Source organism: Trypanosoma cruzi, genomic scaffold, assembly GCF_000209065.1.
Source record: "Trypanosoma cruzi strain CL Brener 1047053517147 genomic scaffold, whole genome shotgun sequence".
In the NCBI taxonomy this organism is placed as follows: Eukaryota; Euglenozoa; class Kinetoplastea; order Trypanosomatida; family Trypanosomatidae; genus Trypanosoma; species Trypanosoma cruzi.
Genome location: NW_001849487.1, coordinates 157,601 through 179,726, shown reverse-complemented (window position 1 = coordinate 179,726; position 22,126 = coordinate 157,601). Strand labels below are relative to the sequence as shown.

At 47.4% G+C, this 22,126-nt stretch overlaps 11 protein-coding genes and 1 pseudogene across 11 annotated transcripts, besides 22 other annotated features; 1 reads left to right on the top strand and 11 right to left on the bottom strand.

The window, feature by feature from the left end:
• Tc00.1047053511627.159 (hypothetical protein, conserved) lies at positions 1–864 on the bottom strand (the record flags this gene model as incomplete). The annotated part of the gene is made up of 1 exon (XM_805447.1): positions 1–864. A coding segment is annotated over one exon (864 nt), but the record flags the coding sequence as incomplete, so codon positions are not given.
• Positions 1–13,207: a sequence feature (heterozygous, Esmeraldo-like haplotype).
• Positions 1,033–1,758, bottom strand: Tc00.1047053511627.150 (3-oxoacyl-(acyl-carrier protein) reductase, putative; the record flags this gene model as incomplete). The annotated part of the gene is made up of 1 exon (XM_805446.1): positions 1,033–1,758. The coding sequence occupies one exon, from the start codon at positions 1,756–1,758 to the stop codon at positions 1,033–1,035; it is 726 nt and encodes a 241-aa protein (XP_810539.1).
• Tc00.1047053511627.140 (hypothetical protein, conserved) lies at positions 1,975–3,864 on the bottom strand (the record flags this gene model as incomplete). The annotated part of the gene is made up of 1 exon (XM_805445.1): positions 1,975–3,864. The coding sequence occupies one exon, from the start codon at positions 3,862–3,864 to the stop codon at positions 1,975–1,977; it is 1,890 nt and encodes a 629-aa protein (XP_810538.1).
• Positions 2,132–2,161: a microsatellite.
• Positions 3,052–3,087: a microsatellite.
• Positions 3,925–3,948: a sequence feature (AT_rich).
• Positions 4,182–4,883, bottom strand: Tc00.1047053511627.130 (hypothetical protein, conserved; the record flags this gene model as incomplete). The annotated part of the gene is made up of 1 exon (XM_805444.1): positions 4,182–4,883. One exon carries the CDS (start codon positions 4,881–4,883, stop codon positions 4,182–4,184), a length of 702 nt encoding a protein of 233 aa, XP_810537.1.
• On the bottom strand, positions 5,087–6,106 carry Tc00.1047053511627.120 (aldo/keto reductase, putative; the record flags this gene model as incomplete). The annotated part of the gene is made up of 1 exon (XM_805443.1): positions 5,087–6,106. The coding sequence occupies one exon, from the start codon at positions 6,104–6,106 to the stop codon at positions 5,087–5,089; it is 1,020 nt and encodes a 339-aa protein (XP_810536.1).
• Positions 6,325–6,392: a microsatellite.
• Positions 6,551–6,611: a sequence feature (A-rich).
• Tc00.1047053511627.110 (heat shock protein DnaJ, putative) lies at positions 6,619–7,818 on the bottom strand (the record flags this gene model as incomplete). Its single annotated transcript, XM_805442.1, has 1 exon — positions 6,619–7,818. The coding sequence occupies one exon, from the start codon at positions 7,816–7,818 to the stop codon at positions 6,619–6,621; it is 1,200 nt and encodes a 399-aa protein (XP_810535.1).
• On the bottom strand, positions 8,065–9,498 carry Tc00.1047053511627.100 (TPR-repeat protein, putative; the record flags this gene model as incomplete). Its single annotated transcript, XM_805441.1, has 1 exon — positions 8,065–9,498. The coding sequence occupies one exon, from the start codon at positions 9,496–9,498 to the stop codon at positions 8,065–8,067; it is 1,434 nt and encodes a 477-aa protein (XP_810534.1).
• Positions 9,552–9,589: a microsatellite.
• Positions 9,622–9,671: a microsatellite.
• Positions 9,776–10,102, bottom strand: Tc00.1047053511627.90 (hypothetical protein, conserved; the record flags this gene model as incomplete). The annotated part of the gene is made up of 1 exon (XM_805440.1): positions 9,776–10,102. One exon carries the CDS (start codon positions 10,100–10,102, stop codon positions 9,776–9,778), a length of 327 nt encoding a protein of 108 aa, XP_810533.1.
• Positions 10,298–10,343: a sequence feature (AT_rich).
• Positions 10,433–10,882, bottom strand: Tc00.1047053511627.80 (hypothetical protein, conserved; the record flags this gene model as incomplete). The annotated part of the gene is made up of 1 exon (XM_805439.1): positions 10,433–10,882. The coding sequence occupies one exon, from the start codon at positions 10,880–10,882 to the stop codon at positions 10,433–10,435; it is 450 nt and encodes a 149-aa protein (XP_810532.1).
• Tc00.1047053511627.70 (hypothetical protein, conserved) lies at positions 11,080–12,246 on the bottom strand (the record flags this gene model as incomplete). Its single annotated transcript, XM_805438.1, has 1 exon — positions 11,080–12,246. The coding sequence occupies one exon, from the start codon at positions 12,244–12,246 to the stop codon at positions 11,080–11,082; it is 1,167 nt and encodes a 388-aa protein (XP_810531.1).
• Positions 11,846–11,866: a sequence feature (AT_rich).
• Positions 12,266–12,307: a sequence feature (AT_rich).
• Positions 12,442–13,110, bottom strand: Tc00.1047053511627.60 (vesicle-associated membrane protein (VAMP), putative; the record flags this gene model as incomplete). Its single annotated transcript, XM_805437.1, has 1 exon — positions 12,442–13,110. One exon carries the CDS (start codon positions 13,108–13,110, stop codon positions 12,442–12,444), a length of 669 nt encoding a protein of 222 aa, XP_810530.1.
• Positions 13,149–13,593: a mobile genetic element.
• Positions 13,208–13,424: a sequence feature (haploid, Esmeraldo-like haplotype).
• Positions 13,425–13,697: a sequence feature (haploid, non-Esmeraldo-like haplotype).
• Positions 13,698–18,326: a sequence feature (areas not merged during assembly with more than two copies in the genome that could not be assigned to a particular haplotype).
• Positions 14,251–19,004: a mobile genetic element.
• Positions 18,327–19,284: a sequence feature (heterozygous, Esmeraldo-like haplotype).
• Tc00.1047053511627.20 lies at positions 19,008–20,123 on the top strand (annotated as a pseudogene).
• Positions 19,285–19,987: a sequence feature (areas merged during assembly that could not be assigned to a particular haplotype. This can correspond to areas where the two haplotypes were merged or to regions with more than two copies in the genome that were merged during assembly.).
• Positions 19,988–20,986: a sequence feature (areas merged during assembly that could not be assigned to a particular haplotype. This can correspond to areas where the two haplotypes were merged or to regions with more than two copies in the genome that were merged during assembly.).
• Positions 20,213–20,282: a sequence feature (A-rich).
• Positions 20,675–20,703: a microsatellite.
• Positions 20,987–22,126: a sequence feature (heterozygous, non-Esmeraldo-like haplotype).

Genomic DNA, 22,126 nt, shown 5'->3' with positions numbered 1-22,126 from the left:
CTCGCAGCACACTCGACTTCCCGTGCCCATTTTCAGCACCTCACGAAGAAGCAGTACTTCATCTCTGGGCGGAATGTACTGCAGCCGCGCGGAAGGCATCCCGTTCGCATGCCGAAGATCCTCAATCTTCTCCCACCTTTTCACAAGTTTGCGAGGGGTGTCCGTGTTGGAAAGAATGCAATCCAAACTCATTCCATCCGAAGTGCGAGTTTCCTGTGCGATCCTGTCGAACACATCGAGGGCCTCATGACAGCTTTCCGAAAACAACTTCTCCACCAACGGGAGGCCGACACAATTATACCCGTTCTTTTCGTGCCAAACTGCTCTTTCCGCAATCAGCGTTTCTACATATGCAACCGCCCTGTCAAACGCGGCATTTTGACGATCACGCTCCGCAACAATACTACGCAACTCCCGTTCCGTGAACTCATTTCGCTCCTTCAAGGTGACATACATGTTGCATAACGAAGCAAAAAGATCCTCCCGCTGTCGAACTTCCTCAAAGTGGCTTTCACACATCGCCTTGCATGTCCCCGCCACGGTTTCAAGGCCCTCAATAACACCGCTAATGGAAGAAAGTAAAGAATGTGTCACATCAACACCAAGTGTCAGCAAGGCACCCTCAATTTCTTCATTGCAATAGTGCAGTGTCGCGCAGTGTCCGCGAAGCAACCGGACGCAGTTTTCCAACTGCCCTGCCAACGCAGCAGCAGTGGAGCTGCTGTAGTTTAAAACTTTTGTCTGCCTTTCAATCACAGCAGGAGGAAGTCCAATATCGTAAGCTCGCCGAAACTTATCGGTGCTTGTCATGGGGGACACGGTAGACTGCATTGTTGTCACCTGTGAACCTTTATGCACATACATAGAGAGAAAAGAAAAAAAAAAGGAACACCTTGTAAAAAAGTTGACAAATGTGGTCCACTCGCATTTTGCGTACGTGTGAGTTGGTGTTTCTTTCTTGTAATTTGATCTCAAATGCAAATAAGAAAAAACTAAAAGAGAAATATATGCAACATCAGCGTTATTGGCCTCTCAGCATAAACCTCCGTCCACATGAATGGTCTGGCCGCTGATGAAACGACACAAGCTAACGCCAATGATGGCATCAGCAACATCCTCCACAGTAGCTAAACGGCCCATTGGGCAACGCGTGCGCCACCACTCACGCTGCTCTTCGGACAACGCCAATCCCATCCCCTCGCCATCAATCAGACCAGGGGCGATCACGTTAAAACGCAGGTTCTTCAAACCGTATTCCCGCGCCCATGACTTCACAGCACCACTCAAGGCGGCCTTTGATGCTGAATAAATCACCTGGCCCTCGTTGCCCAAGCTGCCCACGACAGAGCCAACGTGAAGAACACAACCGTCTCCCTCCCTTAACATTCCACCGTGACGAAGCGCCGCGCGGGTAATGCTAAGTGCACCACGAAGATTAACATTCATTATTGCGTCGTAATCGTCATCCGTGCAGCGCAGGTGAATCTTGTTCAGAGTCACACCAGCGCAGTTGACAAGAAGGGAGACGGGACCAAGTGCTCTCTGAACAGACTTCATCACGGCTTCAGCGTCAGATGACGACAAGAGATCCGCCTTCAGACAAGTGCACTCTGGAGGGACGAGGGCAGTTAAATCCCTTCTGGAAACGCAGGCCAGTCGCATACGGTGTTCATTATACAATCGCGCAGCTACTTGTCTTCCAATCGCAGATGAAGCGCCAGTCACGACGCCCACACGTCCCTCAAGGCACCATGGCATTCCAAAAATTTTATCCCCTTATTTTTTCTTGGTCTCCTTAACGAGTTGATTTTTTACCCTGTCACTTGCTTCTCCCTTCAAGCGGTAGTGTGCAAATTAAAAAAAACGCCCACATACCAACAAGACACATTCCTAACTATCAAATGAATTTTCACTGGCGTTTCCATTCGCCACTTAAACTCTTCACCCACCCCCATTTTCTCATTCCTTCCTTACTCATATATCCGAGTCGCTGCTGTACACGCGGCGTCTGTTTGACGCCCATTTAGCCGTCAACTTGCGAAGCACTCGTGGTGGTGCATAAGCAGCACCTCCAAAATCAGAATCACTGCTGTACAAACGAGTCGCACCTTCGACTTCAGTTTTTTTGGAAGGTGGCGGTGGCGGTGGTGGCGGTGGCGGTACCTTTCTAACTCCGGAGTTTGTGGGACGTGACGGGGGCATTTTGCCCGTTGAAGGACCTTCAATCTCCGAGGATGATGTCGACAAATTCTTGCACACACGCCTGGGAAGAGAAGCAATAGCCTTCATGGAAGCCCGTTCCACCACCGAGGGCTTCTTCTGCTCAATTTCTGAGGATGGAGGAAAGGAAGCAGGGACGGGCACGGAAGAAGAAAGAGCCACAGTAATTGGTTGTCCATTCTTTTCGTCAGGGGAAACTAAGGCCTCCTTCTCGTGCTCTAACATGAAATTCCCTGAAATTGTCTTGCTTGTGCAATTTCCAGTAGGTTGGACCACGTTAATTGGTGCCGGAGTTATGTGATCACTCACACCGCTATCGGATTCTAAAAGCGTCGCCTCTGCCTTTCGTGGGGCTACCATTGGCAATGCCGTTTTCGGCGGCATGCTAGCCCTGGCCTTGTCAACCACAACCTTAGGCGGCGGTACAGCCTTTCTGGTTTCCCCCTCGGAGGACAATAATGATGATGACGATGAACCATGTTTCAATAGCATTCTTGAAGGAACCGTTCTGGCCTTTATTGCCGGGGGTGGAGCCTCGCTGTCGCTGTCAGAGGATGAAGCATCGGCAAACATGACAGACTTTCGTCCCCATGTAGATTTGGTTGGGACCTTTGGTGCCGGCATGTCAGCTGAATCACCAGATGTTGATTCCGCTGAATTATTTCCCTCAAAAAACGCACTGGCACTCTTTCCACTTGGCTTTGGCCGCAAAATTGGAGCTGGGCGACTATCCGGTTCATCGGAACTATCAGAAGAAGCAAAAACTTTAGAAATATCCCTTTTATTCCGCTGGGGCACTGCTATCTGCGCTTTCACAGCGTTTGCTGAGGCTGGAGGTGGTGGTGGCGGTGGCGGTGGTGGCGGTGGCGCGGTTTTCGATTGCGCAACGCTGGCCGCGTTGAATTTCGGTTCCTGTTCTGTTGTCACCGCCACCTGATTCGCTCCACTCTCCAAGGAGTGATCCAATGGGGAAGAGCGCCGAGAATCTACGCCCCCATCATCAAAATAGCCACCGTATGGATCGTTAAGAAATCGCTCCGAGCCAATGAGCGCCATGAAATGTATATGGCGGTATTGATCAGAAAAATAATGAGCAGCAAATGTGTCGTCTTCCTCTTCCGGTGCGTCATTATTTGCGGTAGCTCCCTCGTCCGATGCAGTGCCGTCTGAAAACAACGGTATCGTTCTTTCCTCAAGTACGCGGACACCAAGATCGATAGCCTCCTGGTACACACACTTTGCTCTTGCCTCAGTGCCCTCCACGATTTTATCATCAACAGACGTTTGCTTTTCGTCTTCGGGATCCGTCTCTCCCGACGCCACTCTGCTCTTTGCATCGCAGCCATCATCGTCAGCATCATCATCGTCCAAAGACACACGGTTTTGAACAAATTGTTTTTGCGCGAGAAGAACAAATAAATTCATAGCATTCGAAACCTGGATAGAAGCCGTGCAGACATCCTTTCCAAGATTCTCTAACTCTTCACGAACTGAACTAAAGCGAGCTGAAAAATTTGCCTGAAATGCCATGAGCCCCTTTATTAACAATTCTTCTGCATCCGCGTCCCACTCCCCGTGTACAGCATCCTTAAGAGCCACAAAGATATCGCTCAAATCGGCTTCCTCGCTGCTTTGTACATCCATCGCGGAACTCTCGTGCAATCACTTTAGGGCAGAGATGAGACACAAGAAAAATCCTACAGCAAAAAAAATAAAATAAAATATATACCGATAATTAAATGAATTTTCACATATATTTACAATATAAGCCACTGGCACATTCAAGTATAAATATATACCAGCCATGACACATGTCACTGGAGCCAATATTCTTCCATGGAAATAAATCTGAAGCCGTAAAACCCCATCATCACCCAAACAAACAAACAAAAAAAAAAAAAACATATATGTTCCCATCATTTCCCCCTCCCCCTCACAACACTCTGTAATGTGGCTCTTGGTCACACATTTGCAAGACTCTCAACCCTCGGAAATGTAATCGCTGTCTCATTCAGAGAGACATTTGCCTCTTGGTCACTAATAAGACCAAAGTGATCCGCGAGGTCTTTGGAGTCACAGCTGTCTCCCAAGATGGCATCAATAACATGCTCCGCCATGTGTTTACGTTCCCTCCAAAGCTCTCTGGCTCGATTGTACCGTCGAATTAGGAGTGAAAAATCTTCATCCTTCTTTAAATCATGGCTTTGGTTTATTTCGCGTTTCACATTCTCCACACGCTGTTTTAGCGCGGCACACTCTGTGCTTAGCAGGGCAATGTTAGAGGCCCTCTGTAAAGAAGACGGCTTCTGAAGTAGTGTATTTAACTCTTTAGAGAGATCCGAAATAAGCTTCGTTTGTTGTTGAATCTGTTGCATGAGTTCTATCCTTGCTGGATCCACGGGACAATCCCCCCCATGCTTCTCCGCCGCCTCAGCTGAGTTGAGGAAGTAGAGCCTAGCCTTCTTAATATCCTTGGCTTGTAGTTTCTTTGCACTGACACACTGCTCCAAAACACTCTGAACAAGTGCTTTCCCAAACTTGCTACCGAGTGCATCTGTTAAGGACTGCACCGTCGCCGGCTCTCCTTCGCACTCAAACCATTGGAGAATAGCCGTTTCAGCATCTTTTCCATCAGAATTCTTCACTGCCTTCTTGAGAGCCATTCAAACCTCTGTTTTCTAAAAGAAAATACAAACACAAAATGAAAAGCAACATTTGAAGGGAAAAAAAATTTTTTTGACTCACACAAAATGCATTTCTTTTGCCGTCGAAGCCTTTAAAAAAAGATATGAGGCTCCAGTAAACACGTAACAGCAAGAAATGCATCCAATGGGGAAAATGGCTCAAAAACTCAGATATCAGTATCTCAGTCAAAGAAGCTCCCTCCGCCACGAGTGAAGTCCGTCGGATTGATTGTACGAATTGTTCCCACACGCTCCTGGAATCGGTCCAGGATCATTCTCACGGGATCCGAGAGTGCATAAAGAGAGGCCTTGGCGTTCGATCTGATGTGTTCCTTGTTGGTTGAACGCACAATCACGACATTGTGCATGTCAAGGTTCCAGTTTAGTAGTAAACGAGCCACGCTAAATCCTGAATACTCGGAAATGGATTGTAATGATGCGTCGGACAACAAACCCTTGTAGTCCGGGTGTGTAAATCTTGAAGGCATCCCCAGAGGACTGTAAGCAGCTGTCACTATTTGATTTGCACCGTGGAAATTAAGAAGGTCACGCTGGACCAACGCCGGGTGAAGTTCAATCTGGTTTACCACCGGTGCATACAGACTTCCATCACTCATAACTTCGTTAATATGTTTCTCACTACAGTTCGAGAGCCCAACTGAACGCACCAAATTTCTATCAACAAGTTCACACATAGCCCTCCAAGTATCGATAAGTTTGACACTATCATCAACCGCAGGAAGTCCGTTGGCGTCTTTGGGGTATTTCTCGTCATCGGTCTTGAAATGCGGGGAATGATTCCACACCACTGGCCAGTGAATAAGATACAAGTCAAGGTAGTCCACACGCAGCTCCGCTAACGTCTCTCGACAAGCCTTCTCCACGTGAATTGGGTGTTGATCTGTGGGCCAAAGCTTTGACGTCAAAAACAATTCCTCACGCTTCAAATTGCCAGTTGATATCACACGTTGAAGTGCCTCTCCAATAGCGTTCTGGTTGTCGTATGCCTTAGCACAATCAATATGTCGAAAACCACAATGTATGGCATATTCGACGGCAGCTCCTGCCACTGTGGGGGTCATGCGGTACGTTCCAAAGCCGCACTGAGGAATGCTATTTCCATTTCTCAACGGTAGCCGATGCGACACGCCGAGCACAGGCCCCCCGAGTGGCTTGAAACTCAGAACGTTCGCACCGGGCATTGTTAGCTCCCAGTCTTATCCACTTTTGCTCCCCCCAGGACCCGCACTCTTCCCAAAAGCAACACCCTAGAAAAAAAAGAAAAAAAAAAATGTTGTGCGAAACACAAATTCAAGCAAAAATGTAGAAAACACACCTTCAACGTGGATTACCCCAAGCCCTGTGAAACCAGAATACCGCCTGTCCTTGGCAGAGAATAAATTTATAAAAAGAGTAGGTCAATAATAATAATAATAATAATAATAATAATAATAATAGTAATAATAATAATAATAATAATAATAATAAAGAAAAATAATTGCTCGCTTATCTCCCCCCATGCAGGCGGCTTCGGAAAAAGAGGCAAATATTTCAACAATTGCTTAGCTATTAGAACCTTAACAGGGGGGAGAGGATGAGAAAAAAAACGAAGCAAGCATGATTTTATACTTTTTCTAGAATAATAATTTTTTTCTTGCTTCCTCTTCTATTTCTTCCTCCTTTTTTTTTCTTATTTCCTCCTTCTTTAAAGGGACTACTGTTGCGTACAAGTCGCGCCAGTGTGCCCTTGTGGTGCGTCGTCGTCATCATCGCCACCTGTCTGTCGACGACGCTTAGCTTCCTTCTCGAGATCAATGTTAGTTTCTGACAAATGGCACAGCATAGCAGAAGGAGGCGGAGACTGCTGTGGAGGATAGTGAAGAATCTTACGCAGATCGGAAATTTCATTAGACTGCAGACTCTGGGCACTTGGGTAAACGACGTGAAACTTAACAACAAGGTCTCCGCGTTCGACGCCACCAGTGTTGGGAATAGGCATACCCTCCCTGCTCACACACCACAGTTTGGAGGGATCAACAACGCCAGTAGATGTAATTGAAACATCACGGTCGTCCAGATGCTTTATGTTCAATGTGAACCCCGTGAGCGCCTCCGCCAAAGAGATGGTGCGTTCCATGACAAGATGATCCCCTTTACGCGTAAAAACAGGATGTGGTTTTTGTTCAAAGATGATAATGATATCACCTGAGAGTCGGACTCCTGGGATTTGGTCACCTTCGCCCCGAAATGTCGCATTGTCTCCACGATGCATACCTTTTTCCACGAAAATTTCAAAGATCTTTTTATCCTTCTTGATCTGCTGGCCCCTGCAACTGTCGCACTTGTCTTCCTCCCTCATATCAGTACCCTTTCCGCGGCATTTGGGGCATGCCACTTGCATCTGTTGAATGAACCCGGGACCAATAGAACGCGTGATAAGTTTAACACCTCGACCGTCACACTCCTTGCAAGTGACGCTGGCGTTCGGAACCTTGGAACCGGAGCCGTTACATGCCGGGCACAAGCGATCACGTGTAATTGCCAACTTAATCGTCTTTCCTGTATAGAAAGCTTCAAGAGACACAGGCAGCTCATGAACAATATCTTTTGGTTTTGGTTCCCCACGAGCACGGCTTCCACCAAAAAAACTTGCAAAGATATCTGTGGGGTCAATTCCACCACTTTCCATTTCAACCCCCTTTTCGCCAAATTGGTCGTACCGGCTGCGCTTTTCAGGGTCTGAAAGGCATTCATAGGCAACGGAAACCTCCTTAAACTTCTCCTGTGAACCGGGATCCTTATTCTTATCAGGGTGGTACTTCAAAGCAAGCCTCCTGTAGGCCCTTTTGATTTCATCAACAGAGGCATCTGGGGAAACACCCAGAGAGTCGTAAAACTTAGTCTCCTTAACCATTGCCAATCTCACTAAAGATACAAAAGAAATTACGAACAAAAAGCCAAAAAAGAAAATACAGTGGTTTTGTGGACATTTGTGTTAAATTGTCATTGTCGATGGAACAAAAAACTTGTGCAGGAAAAACCCACCACATGGGGACAAGGAACAAGATACATATTTCCGGTAGATGAAATTCCCACCCACCAAAAACCCACATAAACAGATATGCACGCACAAATCTATCCAGATCCTTATCCAATACCTTCACGCCACCCTTAATCTTTCCCTAAATAAGGTCATATCCTTTTGAGAAGCTCCACAAGAGCGAATCACGTCAAGAACTTCCTGGACCACCTTCTTTTCTGAACTATCAAAAAAAAGAGCAATATCCTCTAACCGTTTAATCGTACATAACCCTTGAAGAAAGGCAATTGCAACATTCCCTGGGAGCAGCTTCACAGTAGACAATAACCAAACAAGAATGTCTGGTGTCATATTGTTTCCAAATAATGTGCGAAGATTTGCCGGGGGTATCAAAGAGATGTAATAACAGCAGAGATCCTCATCACCTCGGATATCAGTAAACACCCGTTCAAACTCTGTGAACGACTTTGGTGTCTTTAGCGTCTCTTTAGAAGGCCTACAAAACGTCCTAAAGCTGCGTGGGGCAATGTCCTGCGAATCACGCCCATTCTCAGTTGATTTTAACGGGCGGGGTTTTGAATCGACAGAGTTTAGATCCATCGATTTAATCCTTTCCTCCTCCATTGTTGCCTGTGGAATTGAACTCTCATTTTTTACCTCGACAGACTCTTCTTCAATAACTTCCACTCGAGCAGATGTTCGTCTCCTCTGATTAAGCTTTGCTTCTTCCTCCTTTACCTTGGATTCTTGTAGTTGACGTCGTTTCTCCCGAGCACTTTCAAGCTCTTGCATCTCTTTTTGAAAGTGCTCTCTTCTTTCCAGTTCAAAGGGCTCGTTCCCATTACTGGCGGAACCAGATTTTTTATTATCAGTTTCTCCCTTTTGTTCATTTTCTCCCTCTTCTTCTTCATCGACTTCTGTAATAATGACCTTTTTTTTCTTAATAACAGGACCAGCATTTTCTCGCTCAAATTGCAACATCTGCGTTATTGTTTTCATTTCACTTATGGCAATTGCATCATTCGGAATAAGCGCAAGAACAGCCTCAAGGTCAGTGCGTGCCCCCCTCAAGTTGCCAAGCTGCTTTCGGGCAATAGCCCGACGAAAGTACCCCTTTGAGTAACTATGATTCAAACGGAGACATGCGGAGGCGTCAAGTTCCGCATCTGCCCATCGCTCTAGCTTTAAGTAGCACAATGCCCGATTCCCGTACAACACATGCGCTACAGTTCCCTCAGCATCAAGGTCTATTCCAGTGCTGTATGCCTCTATGGCTTCTTTAATTTTTCCGGCCTGAAAAAACGTATTACCTTTTTCCTTCGCATTTTTCACTGGATCTTCTTCGAAAATCCTTTTATTAGATTTCAAAACAGCCTCTTTTAGCGAAGGTACCGTCCCCCTCACAGGTGGTATTGCATCTGTGTTTGCAGGGTGAATCCTTCGTTTTTTGTTTGCCTCCTCTTGCCGCAGAACCTCTTCCTGCCAAAGATTTAATTCTTTCAATTCATCTTGCAGATCCTCCGCTTGCTGTCGAATAGCGCTGGCGTAATCCATCTTGCTATTACAAAAATGTTTGTTTTCCCCGCTTCTCCCTAATAATTGAACAAAATAATAATAATAATAATAATAATAATAATAATAATAAACAGTAGTAAAAGAAAAAAGAAACAAGATGGCTTTTCTTTTTTTCCTTTTTTTTTTTTTTTTTTTTTTTTTTTTTTTTTTTTGTGTGTGTGTGTGTGCGTCCCACAAACTTTTTGAAATACATCTAAATAAAAGGGAATATATCCCCAAATATATATGTATATATTAATTCCAGAAAAATTTTTACTCACTCACAAGCGGTGGGCCATGCGTAGTTTAACAAAATGTTCAGTATTCCAAAAGTTGGGACAAATGTTAAAAGTGGGATCCTCACAAAGTCGTATGAAAGACCTGCTTCTCCAAATCGTGCAGCGGCACTGACAAAAGCCACACAGTGAAGACACCCCAGCATCTCTATACTACTCATCCAGGGAGCCATAAAAACCGCAGAAATCCACACGAATAGCATGAATTTCCCTATATTGGCATGATGAAATCCAAATGTCTGTGACAAAGTATCCGCCGCCATGAATGTTGACAGAAGTGTGCCTATTGCACCAACTAGAAAGAACATTTTTCTAAGCGCGACTCGCCTGTATGCAAATATATATATAGACAAATAAAATGAAACAATAAATAATTTTTTTAAGGATATCGCCTTACGGTTTGGGGCAACATAATTCAGGTTTTATAAATTGCTATTTTAAGACACTTCTCTGAGACAATAATAACAATAATAAATATGGAAAAAAAACAAAGTCGCATCGTCTAATTTATTTTATTAAAAATTTATTTAAAAAATGATTATTAATAAAGTACTCGGAATTTCTGAAGACACGTTAAACCACCAATAAATGCCCTCACTCTCTGTAAACCTTTCTCACCATCGTCAAAATCACCTCCATTATAACACTTTTAGGGCCTTTTCATGATCACTCCTACTCCATTTTTGATCTCGATCAAAGGCATCTCTAACAACATTTACTAAAGCTACAAATGCCTTTCTTCGTCGAATTTCATCCTCATCTTTCGCATCCTGTTCAGCCCGAACACAATCCGCATACAAACGCAAATAGTGCAATTGCTCACCCTGCATACGCATTTGAAAAGCCGTAACAACGGTAAATACGCACATCCAAATACAAAAAGACACCTTACGACATTTCCTTTTATACTCAATATCCACTTCCCTAAGTAAATATGGCGCCAACTGAGGATCTCGCCGAGCGTACAAATCCAAATGTTTCATGAACATTGAACCCTTTGTTTTATGCTCCAATAGGTTGTAACGTCTTGAACATTGCAAGGCACTTTCCATAGAGAAAATGGATGAATTAAATAATAATCTCTTCATATCCTAAAATATATACAACTTCATAGGGAAAAATAATAATAAGCAAAGGGAAAAATAAAAAGGCGCCCTTAAATAACAAGAAAAAAAGAAAGAAAAAAGGCTAAAGCAAACAAATAATTTTTGCTTTTCCTCAAAATGCAATTTTGAATAAAATAAAAAAAAGGATATAAATTGGTAATTTTCACCTTTACTATCAGTTATTCACGTCGTCTTTTCAACGTTTTATCCAAACTACCAATTGCGCCGGAAACAGAGCGTATTTTGTCAATTCGCTGAAGAAGAGCCTCTTTGGTTGTAAGAGCTTTTGGTTTGTTAATATTTCGGTAGCGAACAGCTGCAGCAAGAAGCCTTTTCCCGAGGGATTCACCCAGTGTTTCTGACAAGGCCGCCACATACGCCGGCTTCTCGGCAATGGCTGCAAGTAGCCGCAATTGTGAAGATTTTCGAGATGCCATAATTTCATCAAAATCCTCCTTTTTTTGAAATAACACTTTAAGCAATACAATTCCATCATTCATTTCTGGGTTTCGAGCTAGGAGACAAGCAATTACTTTCGCATAATGTTCATTCCTTAAGTAAACAGAAATATCTGGCCATTCTGATAAAAGTTTTACCATTTCCCGAACAACGGCAATGCACCCGCATGAAGCTAAAAGCATTGTGACCTCTTTCCATGGGCGCAGAGAAGAATTCGCAGTATATAGGGTATGAAGAGCATTAAATACAAAAACGGAACATAAATCCGTCAGATCTTCCCTTCTTTCTTCCGTGGAAAGCACCAATTCACAGAAACGAATCACCACATTTTTTTTTGTCTTAATCAAAAACAATTGAAAAAATGCTTTTTTTGCCTTGATGTTAGAGCATACAGATACAGCAAACGCTCTGTCAAAAATCATCAAACGAGCTGTGGCCAATAAAAATACAGAGGACCCCAGAAGAAGAGAATGGTCAAGAGATTTCAATATTTTTATTAAATTTATTCGGCAATCCTCGGTGCAATCCTCACGATAAAGAATACGCTCCAAAAGAACACCCAAAGGGGCTTCACAAACCTCTACGGGTGCCTTTTCGCAGGTAAGAACCTTTTCACATGAATGCAGAACTATCCTTGTAACATTTGAAACAGTGAGAATTGTTCCATATTTTACAAGGGATGTCAAAATTGAAATGCCGTTTGGATTCTCGATCATTTTTGGTATACATGGTTCCACCGCCTTCAACAAGTTTTTCTGATGCTTTCTTGTGGACGCCTTCGACAAGACATCGTCAACATTTCTTGCTGATTGAGATGAAAACAAACAATCAATGGAAAATTCTACGGTGTCCGCCCACTTTGTAGGTTCTGAAGTGAGAAAGTTCATTTCTCACTTTAGAAATAGCTAAAATTAAAAAAAAAAAAAAGATTTAAAAAGAAATTTTAAACATTGAAGGATGGAATAAAAAACAGGAAAATGATAGCTGAATGCCTTTATTTCCAACATTCTGGGAGTGCAACAAAACCAAACGCAAAAAATCTACTAAAAAAGAAATACGCAGAAAGAGCGAACCACAAAACACTATTTTTTGCACTTTTTAAAATCCACTCCACAAATCATAAACGCGACAATCAGACCTACAAGGCCCAATACACAAATGAGAGCGATGGCAAGTTTAATGTTCCTAAGAAGCATTTTTCTCTTTAATGCCCTGGCATTCGAATGAAACCCTTGCGCCTCGTCCCGCAGTTGTCCCGTCTTATCACAAAGGTTTTCAATACGTTCGCCCCGATCAATCAATCTGTCAAGATTCTCCAGCATAATTTGTTTTGTATTATCAAGTTGCTCATTTATTTTCCCAATCTTATCGGTTTGAGGGTTCTCATTGAATGTGCGTGTCAAGGTGGAAAGAGTGGCACAAAATTTACCACAAACAACAGGTGTAATTTCAGAAGATCGGGGATATCTACTGACGCTTCCAGCAAATTGGCTCTTAAATGAATCACGAACCTGCATCAAAAATCCAAAAACCGTGCGATTTTGGTACTGGTTGCCTGAAACACAGCAATAAACAACTTCATTCTCAACAAGGAAATGGTAGACATTCGCTTCATACTGATAGCTTACCTTTGTATCGTGTCGAGGAAGACGTTCCAACATCTTATCGATCACCGGCCTCATCGGGGGTGTGACGTGGTCCTCCGCAACAGCAACGCGTTGGAATGCAACAAAAGATGATATAATGGCCATGTTTCACCGTTAATAAACCTGGATAATAAAAAATACAGAATAATCTTTTGTGCCGCTGGCAGTATCCTGAAATTATCTGTATAAACCAAACAAGATAGGGAAAAAAGGGGTAACGCAGAGGCAGCTAAATGCCCAAACGTTTTCTTCCGATTAACTACACATACATTTTTTGACCGCACAAGTTACCTTTTGTACTCAGGTAGAATCCGAAATATTATTGCTTACGCAGTGGCAGACTTTGGGGTCCCCCGAACAAAAGACCCCACCGCGATGTGGCGAATGAAAAGGGGGTGGGTGTGACAGCAAAATAAAAATAAAAAATCATCCAGCCGCTATCGGTTCCTTGCCCCTTAAATTCGTCTTCTTCCCAAGAATTCATACGGTATAAAAATATCATAAAGAAGTGCTTTCTTTTATCAGGGTATATATATACATTAATTAATTTAGCCAGCTCTCCCGCGATCATTCTTCTCACAAGCTGCTGCGCTTCGAAAGAAAAGAAATCTTTTTTAAAAGAATCACCACTACTTATTTTTTGTCAGTTAATAAAAGTAAAAACAGGAACAAACAACAAAAATTCAAACCAACAATTAAGTAAAATAATCGCCATCCACCTGCCAAACGATTAACGATCCACCGCCCCGCAACAACCCAAAACCCGCGAACAAACAACAAAAAATTCCAACAGCGAAAACGCTGCGCAACAAAAAGGAAACCCTGCTCAATACGGCACCACCCCGGAAGGTTGCTTCTGACCCCTTGCCCGCCAAGCGCCGCCACCAAACCAGTCAACATCTTCGGAAAGCGGTCGCGCCCCCGAAAGCGCAACCGTCCTGGCGCAAACGCGTGCGGCCACGGCGGGGCAACTTCTTTGAGCGCCGCAAGCGGCAAAGGGACCCGCGCATCACGAAGACAAGCGGAAGAGCCGCCGGCAGCGAGGCGAAAAAACGCGCTGACACGCTGCGAGCCCGAGAAGAAAAAAGCGGTTGCGGCGGGTGGCCGTCGTGCTTCGCGAAGGGCAGGCGCCCGGCTTTTCCCTCCAGCGCCCCACGATAAACGTCGCGATGGCCCCCGCGATCTCGCACATGGTCGGGATCCGAAACGCCATTACCCACGACTAGGCGAATGGTGGCCGGAGGGGCCTGGCTCAGCCGGCCACCCCAACGTGGTGCCAGGGTATAGTACCCTTTGCCGGTGAGGAAGCTAAGAGCCTGCAGCCCATCCGCTGCGCGCGGAGAGGCAGGAGGCGCCGCACAAACGGGTCGGAAGGGCACCAGATGGAGCCATTTAAATGGCTGCCCACGGAGCGGTGTTTCTGTCCGCTGCTGAATTCCATCGGCGCTTATCAGCGCTATACATACTGTTTGCGTGCCGTATGTGACGCGCAACGACAAAAGCTACTGCGAAGCGGAGACATTGAGCAGAACCCAGGCCCCATAGCAGTACTCCAGATGAATGTTTCTTGCCTCACGCCGTCAAAACTCGCAACATTAATGGCGCAAGGAGCAGAAATAATAGCCATCCAGGAGACTTGGAAGTCGTCAGAGCAGATCGCCAGCATGCATACTGGAGATTATTTGCTCTATGCACAGTCGCGCATCGGCAAGGGAGGCGGTGTGGCGGTGCTGGTGCGGAAAACTCTCCGCTCCAAGCGTATACCCCCCACCATCCCCCAGCATGACACCAGCCTTGAAGTGGTGGTGGTCCAGGTTGCTCTGGACCAGAACCGTGATCTTATTGTAGCGAGTGCCTATATGAGACCACCACCGCAAGTAACGCAATCCTTCAGGCGGTTAGTAAACTGCCTTCCAGCCTCGTCGCCGCTCCTGCTGTGCGGGGATTTCAACATGCATCACCCACAGTGGGAGCCGTTCTTGGAGTCTTCTCCAAGCGAGGTTGCCGCAGAATTTTTAGAACTGTGCACGGATGCGGGACTCACCTTGGTTAACACCCCTGGTGAGATCACTTATGCTCGTGGCACAAGAGAACGATCCTGTATCGATCTGACATGGTCAAAGCATTTGACTGTGTCAGATTGGTCAGCTTCTGTGTCGCCGCTTAGTGATCATTACATGCTAACATTTACGCCGCATCAGGCATTTAAGGATACCATACCTTCGGCACCCCCTTCGGCACCTAAGACATTCTACAGTTGGGGGAAGTGTAAATGGGATTTATTCATCAAGGACCTCGACGCACAACTTCCGGCATACAACTATAAACAGCAGTCCACCGGCATTAAAGCTTTCACGAGAGCGCTTATTACTTCGTATCGACGACATTGCCCCCGCGGCATGCACAAGGATGGCCCCAGGCTTTGGGACGACACTCTCATGGAGGCAGAGCGGATCGCTACCGACAGCAAGGCCCGCTATCTACAGTTACCGACGCCCGACCGTGAGGCTGAAATGCAACGGAGAAGGAGTCAATTCCTCCTCCTACTCCGAGAGCGCCTGCGCAACACGTATCTACGTCGCATCAGCAAGCTAAATCCAGGCGAGCCACTCGCATGGAAATACATTTCCGGACGAAAAAAGGCATCACTTCCATCTCCTACATCATTGTTGTTGGGAGATGGTCAACACACTTACAAAACAGCAAGGAGAGCAGCGAATGCTCTCAATCGCATCTTTTTTCCACTTCACCCCTCTCACAAGGCAGTAAGGTTTTCCAAAGGCATCAAAAGACAGAACCCATCTTTGGGCATTATTTCTTCTTCTCTTTTTAGGCAGCAGAACAACTACGAGTCTGCCGCTACATCTACTTCAGTTTTTTCACTCTCATCTAGTTCAGAGCCACAGGATAAAAACGAAGCTGCCACCACATCTAGCTTAGTTGCTCATCTTCACTTCCCTCTTGATGCACCCTTTAATCGTACGGAACTGCTTGCTGCGATACGTAATACGCCGTATGGCAAGGCCCCCGGACCGGATGAAGTCTACAGTGAGGCACTGCGACATATTTCGTCAAAGGGTCTTCGATTCCTTCTTCGTTGCATTAACCACAGCTGGACGATCGGCACGACCCCGGCTGAGTGGAGACGCGCTACCATCGTCCCACTCTTAAAACCCGGTAAGTCGCCGGAACTGCTTGAGTCGTATCGACCCATCAGCCTCACTTCCATTGCGAGTAAGGTTGCCGAAAAAATGGTACTGAAGAGATTGCTTTGGGTGTGGACGCCACACACCCACCAGTATGCATATCGTAGTATGCGTACCACGACGATGCGGCTGGCACACCTGATACACGAAGTGGAGCATAATAGAAATCATTATTTTCAAGTGAACCTTCCCAAGAAGAGCGGTATTGGTAATCAACTCCACTAAAGGCCCCATTGGACTCTGCTGGTGTTGGTTGATTTCAGCAAGGCTTTTGACTCCATAGATCATCGAGTCCTCAGTCGCTTTCTAACTAATATTCCGGGGGTGAATTGTAGAAGGTGGCTTAGAAACTTTCTATTTGGTCGCTACGCGAAGACACGAGTTGGTAACAGAAACAGTGATCGGCGTCCCATGCTGCGAGGAGTTCCTCAGGGGTCCGTACTGGGACCATATTTGTTCTCCCTTTACGTACACCCACTTCTCAATCTGCTGAACAGCTTTGCGGGTGTCACAGCAGACATGTATGCGGACGACCTCTCTATTATTGTTAAGGGGCGGTCCCGGGAAGAAGCCATTCCCACTACCAACATGGTTCTTAAAAAACTGCATGCGTGGAGTCAAGAAAATGGCCTGGCCATTAACCCGTCAAAGTGTGAAGCCGCTTGGTTTACACTCTCCACGCACACGGAATCAGATTATTATCGTGAAGGAAAGTGGCCTCTGGTAGTGGCTGGATGTAAAATCCCAGTCATGACCATGGGGGCATCGCGAACTACAAAGCTTCTTGGCATGGATCTCGATCCACGACTGACGCTAAATGTGGCGGCCTCCAAGCAATGCGCTGCCACTTCGCAGCGGATATCGCAGCTACGCTGCATAGCGCATAAAGAGGTGGGACCATCTCCACATGATCTACGCACGTTCGTCATTGGATATGGTGCTTCCAAATTACGCTATGGCAGCGAGCTCATATGGGCAGCAGCGACGGATTCAGCGAAGAATGAGATGCAGAAGACGTATGCAACCCTGGCACGCATTGTCAGCGGAGTTCCGAGCACTGTCGACCCGGAATCCGCACTTCTAGGGGCTAATATGCCGCCGCTCCATGTCCTCTGCCTGCGCGCGCGGCTCTCCATATTTGAGAACACACGCGCATGTCAGATGGACTGGATGCGGAGACCCCCGCCTGAGCCACCACCTCGCGCAGGTTTCCGCATTTCGCCGTTATCTCGGGATGAGCTATATGCCTTCGTAGACGCATACACAAAGGACTACGGCACCACCCAGAGCTCACCACGCGAAGAGCGGTTCTTTCGCAGCTCCATTCCTCCCTGGTTTGCGGCCTCCGCACACCGGGTCACCATTGGCGTGGAGATTCCGATAGACCCCTCAATAACAGACGAAGAAGAGCTGATAAGGGAAAAGCGCAGAGTCAGCGAGGAGGCTCTAGCGCTGCACAGCCATCGTTCGTGGATACTCGCGACGGATGGCGGTGTCGACGTTCCCAAGTCAGCCGGGGTTGGAATCCTGCTTTCATTCCTCAATTTATCGGAGATAATAGAAAAGGCCAGTATAAACTGCGGTGCGCGCCCATGAATCTACAGGACGGAATCCCGCGCACGGCTTCTAGCCCTGGAGAAGCTGATTATCCCTCGTATCCAACACAGGCATAAAACCCTGCTTGTGGTTACAGACAGTCAGTCTCTTCTAGCGGCTCTAAACAAGGGCCCGCTCAGTCAGACAGACTTGACGGAGGATCAGATCTGGCAACGTCTTTTGACACTGACGTGTGCTGGCTGGTCCGTGCACCCGAAGTTTTGTTGCGGACATTGTGAAGTACATGCTAACGAGCTTGCGGATGAGTTTGCGACGCAGACTATGGAAACTGGACAATACACGGAGCAAGGAATTGCACCTTTATGGCATACGGATCTGCTGACATGCTTTACTACCCAGCTCACTAACAAGTGGCGTAGTACCATTCGTCAAGACACTCATCGCTACTTGCTTTGCGGCACAAGGCCATCCGATCTCAGCGGTAAGGACCTGATCACTCAGGAAGTTCTTCACCGTCAAGAACTGGTTCGCCCCGCTAGGGCAAGGTGCGGGGAATCTGAGCTCTGGGGCCGACTATACTGGGCTGTGAGAGATTGCACGAACCAATGCCGTTTCTGCAACATCTCACCAGAACAGTCTGCATATATGCGCTCTAACAACGATCCAACTGTACCGGGGACAGACGCTGTTCCCCCGTTGGCAAGGGATGAAGACGTCTCTCCAGTAAGGGAAGAACCATCACACGCCGTCGGAAGGAGAAATGTCCGTACTGCGATTCTATATTGACGGGATTCTCGAATCTCGTCAGTCACCGTCGGTCATTTCATCCGGAACATCCTCCACCGCTTCCCGAGCTCAAATGCGATTTCTGTGACATGGTTTTCCCTATACGGAGAAGCACCGCACAGCACAGAAGTCGCTGCGCACACAACCCAGACACCACTCGACATCTAAACAGCAGTGCCAGGAGGCGATCTCTGCTGCCGCAGGATCAGCCTGCTCCCGCAATCACGCCAATTGGCCCGCAGGAAACCTTGCACCATCTGCTTCTAGAATGTCCAGGCACCTTGGCTGTGCGCCAACGGCTGGGCATTGAACAGGACCTTCGCCTCGGAAAGTTCTCTCAATGGCAGTTGCTTTATAGCAGGAAACTTTTGTCGTTGCTCGACCTCCTCTTCGGCACTCAGATGGCAATGTATAGCTAGACGCGCCGGTAAGAGTGAAAACAGAAAAAAAGAGTTATCAACATTGTTGAGTTTTCACAGCACATCGCACTTTTACATTGGCGGGGACCTCGCGAGGGACTCGGATGACGTTCATGTGACGGTGAGCAACGTCCTGCTGTACAACCGCATAATGAGCGATGCCAAGCTCAAGGCGCTAATGAAGAAGAACACCGTTGCTACTCCAGAGGCGAAGGTGCCGGCCTCGAAAGGTGCGTCTCAAAACAATCATGCGAGTGAAGCCCTTTTTCAATTTGCCAATGAGGCCGTCGTCGTCAATGAAGCACGGCAATACGCCACATCATCATCACCGCAAATTCAACACTCACCAGCGCAACCATTAGGAAATAAAAATGGCCCAGCAGCCTCCATGCAAATATCTTTTGCTGATGTCATTGGCCCGTCCACCTCAGCTGGTACGGAGGAAGTGAAAGAAGAGGAACCCAGCAGCGGTGGAATGGTGCTTGCATTTTCTCAAACGTAGAGCGCGGGCGGCCGTTGTGATGTACTTGAGACCAAGACACCTTTCAGTGGGGAGCGCCCTGAGGGTGGCCGGGAGCCCTTGCCTCCCAACTTGGCTGCATCGACGATGACGGTGCGGGCGGGCAAGGCGGACGAAGGCTCTCTGCGGAACGGAAACAAAAACAGCAACCGGACACCGTAAAGCATTTCACGTGATGTTTTTGGGAGCGTGTACGACGAGCCATCCACTGCCAACACGCTGGCCAGCGGCAAACAAGACGCCGACCCCGAAGAGGACACGCATGCCCGCACTGCCGTGGGCACGAAGGGCGGCCCTGATTCACTTAGCGGCACTGACACGACGCCCGCGGATGGCGTCACAGAAACCCCTGAGCCCAGCACAGATCCAGCAACTGTTCAACGCATTGTTAGCGTTTTGGATGGCGTTGGCACCGCACCGACAAATCCGAGCACAGCGTCTGCGGAGACCGAGATCCCATCGGAGTTCAACGCGGCACCGTCCTTGGACAATGACCTTTTTGATTTGGAGAATATCACCGAGTTGGTGTCCATGGGTGTAGAGGGTGACAGCACCGTGCACGTGTGTGTGTCTCGGGTGCTATTATTGCTGCTGCTTCTGAGGCTGTGGGGCACTGCGGCTCTGTGCTGAGGTGTGGGGGAGGGTGGAATTGCGGCTTTTTGTGGAGCAACAAATGCGCGGCCTCCCCGCATTACTCACTGAAATTTGTCAAGGACCCATTTATTTTTCATTTTTAACTTTTTTTTCTTTCTTTTGTTTTTTATTTTCTTTTTGTTTCTTATTTCTTTTGCTGCTGGTGCCCTATTGGAATAATCAGCACCCCTGTGTTTTTCTTTTTTTTGATGGTCGTTTGCAACAATCCGTTCTGAGTGACGTGTTTTCCCCTCTTTTATTTGCTTCTGTTGTTCACAAGCGGTGCCGGCCTCATTGCTGTGCGTCCCACGGACCGCACAAAAGGAGGAGCAGGCTGGATGCCGCATGCAACGTGAGAAATGTTATGTGGCCCCATGGGAGAATACGGTCCCTTTTTTTACTTTAATTCTTTTTTTTTCTTTGGTGCGGGCAATATGCATACACAAACACATGGTCGTTTTGTGCTGCTTGGCGCGTGTAATAAAAGTCCTGCCGAATCAATTTTCAATGTGTTTTTTTACGTTTTTGAAATCCCGCTCGACTCTCACTTTTTTTTTTCCTTTTTTTTTTTTTTTTTGGCAAATCACTGCGGCTCATTTTCTTATGTGGCGTGCCTACTTCCAATTGTTGTCTCCTTTTCCCGTTGGCTGTCCCTCTGCTGGCTGTGCTGCTGAAGTGCCCCCATCACTTTTCCTTTTCTGCTAGAGGCATCGATGGTCCGCTACAACGATTATTTGTGTTTCTCATTTGTGATGGCACGAGGGTGGCCGGGCGCCCTGCCCCGGCCTGCTGAGCGCACTCGGAATTCAGCGGATGGTTTGCGCCGTGCCTCACTGTGGGTGTGGGACGCCACGCACCACAACCTGCTGTGAGGCGTAACGATAACCCGTCGGGGCAGAGAGAAGTAAAGGACTGTGCCATGGAATTGGGTGCGCCCCGTCCCTCTTTTTGCTTTCGTGGATGTGCTGTGTGTATGGCTCTTTATTGCGATGCGGCGTGGGTGGCGTTGCTTACGAGTACGATTTTGGGCTTTGTTGCGGTCGCTGCTGGATCACGCAGTCAATCCAAGGGCTTTGCGGCATGTATGTGTTTGCGTGCGTGCCTGCTTGATGTTCAGCACTGTGCTGCTTGCCGGAGAGCCGCTGCTGCAGCGCTGTTTTTGTAGTGGGCGTTGTGTGTGCGGCACTGACGTCCCCGTTGTGGGTGGCCTAGGGAGCCTTTTCGTCATATATCTTGTTGCGTGCTGCGACGCGTCGGAGATGATTTGCGTGAGCTAGGGACGACCGCGCATGATGCGGAGAGTTGTTGTGCAGCCCACACGGCGCATTGTAGCCGCAGCTGCGGGTGGCTTTCCGTGTCGCAGGTGGCCGTCCTGACGTTCTGCCAGGGTGTGGCGGCTTGCGAGGAGGGAGGGCGGGAGCCCGCTGTGTGACTCCTCAAAGTGCTGCGGGCGGGATGTTGGCTGGCGTGCGGGTCGTCGGATTTGTTCCAAAAAACACGAGGAAAAACAACAATTAACGTGGATACTTTTTTTTTTGTGTTTGACTGCTGCTCCTTTGCTTTCCCTTCCTGTGTATGCCGTGGGCGCTTATGATGCCGCTGCTTGCTGTGCAATGCCGAACCGCGTGAGCGAGAAACGACGCCCCTGCTGCTGGCGAACGGCGAATTCCCCGCTTCTCTTTCGTCTCACCACGTCCTTGGACGCGCTTGATGGCTGCCGGTCGCAACGCCGCCACGTGGGTGTGTCTTGGCCCTTTTGCGTCTTTCAGGGCAACGGGACAGCTCTGTGGTAGAAATATTTGGTCGCAAGAGCGGTGCCAATGGTCATGTGTCTTTTTTCTGGGATCTCACCGGTCTGCATGGTGGTTATGTGAGGCTGCGTGGGCGGTGGGAGGGCGATGGTGTAACCGGCGTTGTGGCGTCTGCGCTTCTTTGTGTCGGTGGTTGTGCTTTGGTGGGGACTGTCTGTGGCCGGATGCCTCTGCGTGCCACTGTGTTTA